Source organism: Primulina huaijiensis, chromosome 9 (genome assembly GCF_012295235.1).
Source record: "Primulina huaijiensis isolate GDHJ02 chromosome 9, ASM1229523v2, whole genome shotgun sequence".
In the NCBI taxonomy this organism is placed as follows: domain Eukaryota; kingdom Viridiplantae; phylum Streptophyta; class Magnoliopsida; order Lamiales; family Gesneriaceae; genus Primulina; species Primulina huaijiensis.
In genome coordinates, this window is record NC_133314.1 from 2000377 (window position 1) to 2010430 (window position 10054).

General features: G+C 36.6%; 1 protein-coding gene across 1 annotated transcript; it reads right to left on the reverse strand.

Annotated features, from left to right (window-relative positions):
• Positions 1 to 721: 721 nt before the first annotated feature.
• Positions 722 to 5818, reverse strand: LOC140984789 (extra-large guanine nucleotide-binding protein 1-like). The gene is made up of 8 exons (XM_073452412.1): positions 4206 to 5818; positions 3976 to 4113; positions 3790 to 3894; positions 3503 to 3691; positions 3123 to 3297; positions 2596 to 2837; positions 2341 to 2504; positions 722 to 2097 (listed from the first exon to the last, which is right to left on the reverse strand). Exons 1-8 carry the CDS (start codon positions 5400 to 5402, stop codon positions 1512 to 1514), a joined length of 2796 nt encoding a protein of 931 aa, XP_073308513.1. The 5' UTR covers positions 5403 to 5818; the 3' UTR covers positions 722 to 1511.
• Positions 5819 to 10054: the final 4236 nt, after the last annotated feature.

The following is a 10054-nucleotide window of genomic DNA, read 5'->3' on the forward strand; positions in this document are numbered from 1 at the left end:
ATGTTATAGCGAGTGATTCTTATTTCAATTTTCATGACCTAAATAAATCCAAGCCGTTGGATCCTAAACTCATAAGATAAGGATTTTTTAAAATATTGTCGACCCACATAATCTAATGATATTAAAACATAAAATGTTTGTCGTTCTATTCTTCGAGTATAAATATTGTGACTAAGTTTCGAACTCTAAAAAACACACGCACACACTCTATAACTCACTATCCTTGAAATAATATAAAATAAAATAATAAACCACAAAAAAATATTGTAAGCTTTATCAAAAAAAACACAGAACACTTTGCTCGAATCAAAAAACTCGCCACCTTTTGAAACATAAAAGAACAAAAAATACATACACAATTTTACAAAAAAACTTGATTAAAAAAATTTGAAAACACTGAAAATTAAATAAAAAAAATATTTTTATTTAAATATGTAGTTACTTATATAAATAAATATTTACCATATAACACAAAATTAGGACAAATACATATAGCGCGTGTTCCTCAAACACCGGCATATAACCCAGGTGGCCAGGATTTATACTACCTGCGAAAGGCCGAGGTTGGATGGAACAAGGTTTCTCAACCAACGGCTACAATATTTAAATATTAATATTTCTTTCAATATATATATAATATTAATATTGCACATAAATAAAATATTAATATACTATATCAAACTATTTTGGTAACCATGTTCTAACAGAAAATTAAACCCGCCCACAGAGATTTCAAGAAATCTATCCGACTCTCAAATCAAACAACTGCACACCCAAAGCTTATCCACAATCAAACTTTCGTCAAAATCTTTCCAATATATAAATGTGTATCTCAAAAACAAAGTATCATCAAGAATACAAATACTCAAGTCGAAATCGAAAATTTGATAGACAACTCTAATGTCTGGGATTGTGGATATGTGGACTAGTGAGCTAGCAAAGCTGAGGAACAAGAGTCAACTTGATTCCTCGAGTACCTCGGCTCCAACTAGCCATGAGGCTGCCCCTGAGCCAGCGGTAGCTCACGGCAGTTCGGCATCTTGGCTAAACATCTTGGCTCAAGCCCTACAAGTGAAGAAGTTGCCGGCCTGGAATTGCTCGGAGGATTCGGTCTCTATGCTTTTGGACAGCTTTAGTGCTTGAACTAGGAAATTTGGTATCTTTGTCATAGTCAGTATGCTTATAGTGTGTGACTTTAAGGGGAAGTTAAGTTTTCATGTGATGAAGTAAAACGGGGATGTAAATTAAGCATTTTTCCATGTTTTTGAATAAATGCCATCTTATTATTATTCTGCATTTATGTGAATGAATGGATGGCTAAAAGCAAATTCTACAAGTATAATTTATCAGTAAATTAAACGAAAAGTAATAATTTAAACAAAACGATGCAACTCCTCAAAGATGCCATTTTAACTCCATGTGTCATATTTTACAGAAGGCATTCATTGCATGAGCTTCGATATGTACCTTTCGACAGATTTTATTCACTCTAGTTGTACAAGCAAGGATATCTACATGGATGAGCTAGGTTCCACGCTCTCGGAGGACAATTCGCTACCACTGCCAGAAATATTATTAATCTCATATTGCCACTTCAAAATCTCCTTACTATACCTAAGAGCTTTATCAACACTATGAGGCACTATTCCTGTCACCCTTGAAACGAACAGCTTTTTCCCGGTTAGAGAATTGAACAGCCTTTTGAACTTCATGGCTGTGTAATGGAAAGCCCGTTGAGGCAATGGCGGATTGTTGCTGCTGGTGAGGCTGTGAGGATGAAGACTGATAACGGGGTTAAAATCTTGAAACCATTCACAGTTTCTCAGAGGAACCTGTTCCATCTTTTCCTCTAAGAGATCGAATTTAGTGAGAATGAGAAGAAAATTTTTGTCAGCATGTGTAGGGTGAGTGACAATGGTCTCAAAGTGGTTCTTGGTCACCAACATCTTGTTTGTGCGAGTGCCACTCGTGTCTTCATAATATTCAGCGTAGTCTGTCAAGGAAACACAGTAGATTACAAGGTCTATGTCTTCAAACATCTCTAACCATTTGCAGTTTTCCCCGAGGTTACTTGCATGAACTCGAATTAGTTGGTAGCTGCACGAATAAAAGATGAACAACAACACAAACATTTAGTTAAATGTGGAAGTTCTTTATAATGGAGTGTTTGTTGTTGTATGAAAAAGTATAATTGTCAATAACTGTATAATTTAAATCTTTTAAACATTCTAAAAAAAATACAATGTTGGTTGTCATATCAAGTGTAAGACCAAACTTCTGACATTTTATCAGAAACCTTAGTTTAAAGGAGAACTAACGGTGCAAGATTAGAGAACTGACCTCGTGGAGGGATCGTTCTGATCTAAAGTTTCCATGTACTCGTCTTGGGACGGCTTTGGAAATGAAAATTCCATGGACGCGACCCCATTTGAAGCAGTGATGCCTTCCGCGTGCAACATATCCATTTCGGAAGGCTCGTAGTCAACTCGCGAAAATTCCACAGCCTTTTTTGACGGAAAAGAAAAATGATTCGCAAGAATTGAATATATGCAAGTAACACCACCTCGTAGCAAAAGTTCAAGTAGTTATATTTACCCGATCTAAGAAATAATTAGCCGCTGTGGGCAGCATATGAAGTTCATTTCTTCGCCTATAAGTTGCTTGAAATGCTTTATCCTTCCACAACTCTGCAACTAAGGGAGAATACTCTCGAGTAGCAGCTGGGAATATGACCTCCAAGTTGCCGGCCATCACAACTTTGAGCAGCCAACTTGCAAACCCCTTCAGTTTCGGACTAAGTGAATAAATGTTTTTCCCAACAACCTTGTCTGAGATCTCTGTCACAGATAAATTATTTTCAGAAACTGAAGCCAAATACAACCATCCGTGTTTCAATCTTTTTAAGTCATACCAAGCTTAGAAAGAAATACTTTATGTTATTTCAAAAAAGAAAATTATAGTCAATGGTAACGATGCAAATAAGATATTTTAAATCGTACTACGTATCAAGTAATGTGTCATACAAGCAGCCATACAGGACAACAATGACTACTACAGGCATCCAACAATTTATTAAATAAATGTACAATGACAATGCATGAAGGAAGTATATTTTCACATACCCGAAGGACCAGGATCACAAGCACGTTGTTTCTTTGCTTGGATTGAATATTCTTCTTCAAAAGTTTCATTGCCCTCGAGCAGAATAGCTAAATAATGGTACAAGTTTCTCTGGATCACAAACTTCATATCTTTCCTCTCATCTTCTGAGAAATGCACTTTATACACAATTTTCGCCTGGGGAAACAAATAAGCAAGCATGCTCAATCATTTGTTGTTCATTATTAGTTAAAGATTAATGAATTGCACAGAATCCTAAACAAAATCGAGATGACCAGTAATGATCTTTTCACCTCTCGTAGAACGATAAAGTCTAAAGTCAAGAAACATATACATACTTGTTTTAAACAATGAAGTCTAAACTCAAGAAACAGATACATACTTGTTTGAATATGGTACTCGCTCCTGATTGATCACAACCAACAAGTAGAAGTTTATTCATCATTTTGGGTTCCAAGTTCTTCGAGTTCACTTTATCTGTTTCTTTGGTTACACCACCACTACCACCAGGTTTTGAAGAATCCGAAGGAAATGGCAAAGAGAGAGCCGAACATACGATCTTAACTCTTCTCTGAACAAGAAAATTTTGCAACATATTAATTAGCAAGGGGCTAAGATGGAGAGTAAAATAAAGAAACAGAGAATTTATGACCAAATATTACAGTTTACCTTCTTCCATAAATTTCCCACCACATTGTTCATGCCTTCGAGCTGACACAACCCATCTGGTGCAACCCAAAAGTGAGTGTTCATGTCACATCTGATTCCAGCGGCCTGCAAACATTCTAGAATTTTAGTTTTCTTCCTTATATTCATGCATACAAGTATATAAACAGGAATTTTAAGCAGAGCAACCTTCAACATCCACATCTCTGCTTTAGTGACCTCCCGATTATTTATCAGCACATTTGTATTCCCGTTGCTAGCAGTTCTCCTAATTTGATAGCCAACCTCCAGTTCGGCGCTGATAATCTGGCATGGTTGCTCTCCTTCCTTTTTGATTGAAACAAAACTTTAAGTACTTACACTAAAAACGGGATATAAGTATCAGAATCTTGTCTATGAAGGATAAGATTAGTGCTCACCCTTCCCCAGAATCCAGACACTCTATCATACCAATATTTTCCTGGTCTAAGCTTCTTTGGAGGATTCGGGCAGTTTTGCAACTGAACCAACTCTTCGATCGATAGATGTTTTTCATTTACGCAAATAAGATGTGATGGAAGCTGATTCACCTCACATGCTTTCTCAGAACTCATAATTTGCTTAAGAGCATCATTTGTTAGAATGCTTTTCAGCATTCTCGAGCATTTCCCGAGTGAATTGCGTTTTGACTCATCGATACGATAACCGATACAAGATACGCATTTTCTTCCCTCTGGCATAGATCCCATTGCTCTAAGCACACACTTGCTACAATACTTCGAGCCACAAACAATGCAAACTTCTTTCTCTGCGAAACGGTTCCTTTTATGACACCGATGACACAACCCTTTCGGCCCATCATCTGAAATAACTGGCTTCTCTGGGAACTTTACGAATTCATCATGATCGCTCTCTTCAGTCGCAACATCACTTGATGATAAATGACGAAAAGTGACTACCGTTGTCCTATTCCCTTGTCCAGTGGTTTCATCCACACAATCTTCCTCGCCTTCACAAGATTCAACTTCTGATGAAAGTTCTTGCGACTTCGATGTCAATCTCCTTGAATCAGGAATGGTAGGGTGCAAACAATTCTCATGTGATATACTGGCCCAACGATCATCATATAAGTCTTCAACATCAGAATCTCCCGAAAACATATTCGAATCATCATGGCATTCCAAAAATCCCGCGGTACCCGAAGTACTCGTACTAGGATCTCTATACAAAACCTCAGGTGTGGGTGGACTAACACCTAACGCATCTTCTCTGCAAGAACCATCCTCCGATTTTCTCGTATAAACTTCATCAGGACTCAAGATTTCACTAGTAACTAACACCGAGCCATTGGATCCAACTTCAAGACCTGATTTCAACTCATGTGATGATTTCTTCCCACTTCTAACTATTGGTTGAATAACTGGTAAGGACAAATTATTAAATATCACAGCCTTAGCAGCCACGGAAGCAGTCGGAATCTGATGAATGTCGACTGGAACTACGCGGGGAATTTCATGGCTGATTGGAGGACCACTGTACTCCATGGCAAAGGAGTATTCCATGCTATACTCATCATCATGATCCTCACTTTTTGTTGTCGATGAACCAGGCAAAATTCTCCTTAAAACACTCGTCATGATCTTAACTAAAATTATCCCATATCTTCAAAATTGTGTATTCCTTATATTCTTGACCTCAAACCAAGAAACAAATCATGGGTTTCAACACCTGAGCCATTTAAAGAAACCCCTTTTTACGTATTTACTAATAATGGGTACAAACAATGAAAATAAAAACGAACTATTTATCGTTAAATCACTTTTCATGAAATGGATAGCTGAAAACAAAATCTCGAATACTGTTATTAAGATGGTCTTGAAGTTCTTGGAATACAGGTGGTCTGGTAACAAGATGGAGACTTTATACACCTTCGGGATTCACCGCTGAAGACTTGAACGACCAATTCTTTGATCAAATTTTCTAAGACCCCAGTGTTAGTCTTGATCAACGCGCCTGGGACAAATTTGACGGTAAGTGAAGTGGGAAAGAGGCGACATTCGGTTTCTGGTCTTAATATTTAAAAAAAAAAAAAATTCAATATCATGTTATGAAAGACGTGGAAATTACGAACAACAATTCTTGAGTGAGTTGACTTTGTAAGCTGCTTGAGAATTGTCATTCTTTTATAGATTGTCAATTTTTTTTTAAAAAAAAATTATAATTATTTGTTATATACATAAAAATAAGCAATCCAATAATCCATGAGCTTTGTATACGTGAAAAAAGGATCATCTGTTTAATTGGATTAATGTAAACATAAACGATGAAATTTTTATTTAACACCCGGAGACGATATATCTAGTATAGAGATCGTTTGGCAATGATAACATCATTATTTTGCTAAATTCAATTATTATAAAATTAAAATCAAACGTGAGATAATTAAAAAAAAAAGTTAAATATCATTATTTTATGCTTTTTCAATCAAGAGAATTGCAGCCGCTATTTTTTTGTTATGGTAAATCTACGGGTCAATGCATTAGTCTGTAAACTACGCTGACCAGATAAATTACACTAAGGAAACATGTGCAACAGGCTTAACTGAGATGGCACGGGCAAGAGAATTCGAACACAAAACCTGAAAAGACCCGGTAGCTCAGAATTTAAGCTTGTTAGCTCAGAATTTAAGTGACTGAGGACGTTGGCCAATTTTTGAAATGGTAAAATAATTTCCGTCCTTTGATATTTGATTTGTTATGACCTTGATGTGGTATGATATAATAACCGATAACATGGTCCCGCCTTTTAAAAGAATAAAATTAGGGACTGATCAGTAAACCATGAAAAATAATATGATTTTCAGTGTCATTTGTTTTGTTCAGTTTTGATTTTGACATGTTATTTTTCGAATCGTATAAATATATGTATATTTGTTCTTGATTATGATCAATCGACTCTCATTTACTGAATATTTATCAAAATATTCACCCTTTACTCATCATCCCCCATAAGAACGAAGATCAACTCGACGATATGGAGCAAGGGATGTATTGGGGATGGTGATAAATACCGAAGTTATATTTGATTGTAATCCACTTCTACACTGTTCGTATTTAATTTATGTATCATTGTAAAGATAATGTTTATTTTTTTATGAAATAAAAGGATTATTTTGATTAATATGAGAATTGTTGTTTTTCAATTATGTGATTGTGAGACAACGTCGGATGTTCACTCACCTCGACCCCGGGACGTGACATTTAAGTGGTATCAGATCCCACCAGATTCATAATCTGGTTGGGATAGCCACCATGTTCATTATTTGGACGGTATTGAAATGCCAAAATTGTTGAAATTTTGGCAAGATACATTAAACAGACGCCTCAGAGCTTAGCCAGACGCCTTAGCATCGTTTCAGCCCAAATTTGCGCATAACAAATGACATAGCGCCATCAAGAGGCATCTCGGCGTCGGAAATTCATAGCAACAACACCTCAGCACTTTCTTATTGGCGCCTAAGCACTTAAACACCTGCCAAAATTTTTGAAATTTTGTAAAATCCATAACTTTGAGTAGAAAACTCGGAATTCGATTTCGAAAAATATTCCGAAAACCTCTTGACGTAGGCTTTCTATCTATGTAAAGATTTCCTAACTATATATTTTTAAAAATTTCTCGAAAAATATCATTCAGCCTATTACTTTGCTGAAATTACTTGAACTACCTAATTCATGCTATCATCATTATAAAATATTTTGAGCAATTCATCTTGTTTTATTTCTAGACATGGTGGGCCCATGTATCCGTGCACAAAGTGCAATCCTTGTAAAACATAGAGCAATTATCATCGACAAAGATGAAATCATTGCAGTCCTGGACTGGGGACTCACTATTGAAAAGGATGAGAAGGAGAAACTCCTGGAGATTATCGACACTTTGAAAAAGGAGAAACAAGAATATCAAGAGCAAATCTCAGTAAAAGATTTGGCATACGAAGAATTGAAGAAAAGAAACCTCGAACTAGATAAGGAAGTAAAGCAAATTCGAGGACATGACCTATGCTTGAAATTCGACAAAGATTAATTTCTGGATTTAGAGAAGCTTTGCATGCTGATGTTGAACACTTTGCTTATTACACGCATGATGTAGAAAAGCAGCATATTAAGACCAAGGAAGAATTGAAGGCATCTCAAGAATCAGTCACTGAACTCGTTGACCTTCAGTATCCATAGTCGTGATTTTTAGAAGTTAAATTTTATTATTTTTTACACAAGTTGATACATCTTTGTACCAGAGACCCCATATCACAGAAATACAGTGCAAACAGCTTTATCGGCTAGAGACTTGGTCTCTAAGACCAGCAGTTTGTGGGGAAAATTTTTAGCTTGCTAACCAAAAATAGGTACAAAGAACGTCCCATCTCTGACGTTTATCGAGATCACAGATCCTTCGAAGTTGGGTTATCGTTTGAAATTATAGAAGGAATGGGTCAAATGGCTCAAGCGCTTAACATGTGAAGGATCGTGTGCTCGGCACCTTAGGGGTGCTTCAACACAATAAATCAATGAGCTGCAATAGCTCGTGTTCTAAGAATGTATACGTCGATGAATTAGATCAAGTTTGGTATTAAACCAAGCGGAAAACACTTGAAATAATCATTCGTTAAGAAAACTGATGTGTTTTATATACTGTGCAACTGAAGAACTGAATTTACGGAAAAATCAGTTAGAGCTTATATCAGTTCAGTTATATATCAGTTCAGTTATGGACAGAACTGAACTGATATCAACTGAACTGATCAAATCAGTTAAGAACAAAATAAGCAGTTAAACCGTTAAAAGACACAGGATATGTTTATGGATGTTCGGAGACTTCAACTGCTCCTACGTCACCCCTTCTACCTCCACGGGTAGGATACACTAGAAGACTTAGATTTATACAACACCTTGTACAAATCCTACACAGCTTAAGACTTACCCCACTGCCTAACTGAACTCCTAGTCTAGACTGAAGGCAGCACCTTCCAGCCAACCCTTGTTTAACGTTTGTGTGTCAAAGACTATATACACAAGTTTATTGTCTTTGTGCAAGACTTTAATTTTGGTGGTGGTGTTTGCGTTTATGTTGGAGCTGAACAATGAACACTACCAAAAAGTGTTCTCACACATTGAGGAAAATAAGCTTCTAATCTAAGCTGATATAACTTTGAAGTGTTCCCTCACAACTGGGCGTAATGCTTCTTGTAAGCTGATTTGCAAAATGCGTGCCCTTTCTTTTTTTCTTGTGTTCTCTCTTCTAGCCACACTGTGTATATTTCGTTATTACTGAGTCTTCACTTATCTTCTATTTATAGGCGCGAAGCTTGATCGTACAGTGAGACTCAATTATTGTATCCGTTGCATTTTGAATTTGTTCTTTGGAATCCAATCCAGAACTTTTGGCTTTAAGCTTCTGATGCAACGTTCATGATTGTACTGTGATAGTACAATTACTTTTGTACCTTTGCGCACAGCTGTAATCCATTAAGTAAGCTTGTCGTGATCTACAACTGATTTCTCCTAACTGAGGTTCTGAACTGGTCTTGTTGCGGTGATGTGAAATCAGTTGGTTCTTCAGCTTAACTGATTTCACTGAATCAGTTGAACTGCTCTTACGATTCATCAGTTTAGCTGATCAGTTCGTGTGAACAGTTAGCGATTTCAGTTAGCATCTCGATCGCTTCAGTTTCGACTATTTCAGCTGCTGCGCACTTAAGGTAGATTATTAGAAACAAAATAACAAGTTTTGTTAGCATCAAAATTAAGCAAAGATTGCGAACTTGAAAAGTTCCAAAAACATGGAACTTGTCCTACAGCTCGTATGGCAGAATTATTGATTGTTAGGAAAGGAATTTTATTGGCATCACATTACATAGGGCCAAAAGTCATACTGGAAATTAATGCATGTAATGTTTCGATCAATTAATTATTCTCGAAGATAAACTAATGAAGCAGTCAATGTTCTTGTTTCCTATGGCTTATTGATGCCCCTAAGAATGTCACATTTGGAAAGATTTAAGTTTATCTCTCAAATTGATCTAACTCGTTAAAGATCAGACCTCATTATTAACCAGTGGTCTGAAATGTCTGGCCCATGGTCTCTTCCAAAAAAGACCAAGCTCGAGAACATATCAAATGGGCTAAGCCCATGAAAATTCTGGCAAGATCGAGCCCACAGACCATTCCCTAATGGTCCAAGCCCATTAGTGTGGCCGAGAAATCTAAGCCTAAGAGTAGTTAGGTAATATGAA

What these genes read in the sequence shown, in the direction of transcription:
- LOC140984789 (XM_073452412.1), bottom strand. Translation starts at nt 5,402, where the DNA reads ATGACGAGTGTTTTAAGGAGAATTTTGCCTGGTTCATCGACAACAAAA. An exon ending in TGGGAAATTTATGGAAGAAG is followed by an intron (nt 3,692 to 3,789) that starts GTAAACTGTAAT and finishes TTTCTTGTTCAG; the next exon opens with AGAAGAGTTAAGATCGTATG. An exon ending in CGAGTACCATATTCAAACAA is followed by an intron (nt 3,298 to 3,502) that starts GTATGTATCTGT and finishes TTGTTTCCCCAG; the next exon opens with GCGAAAATTGTGTATAAAGT.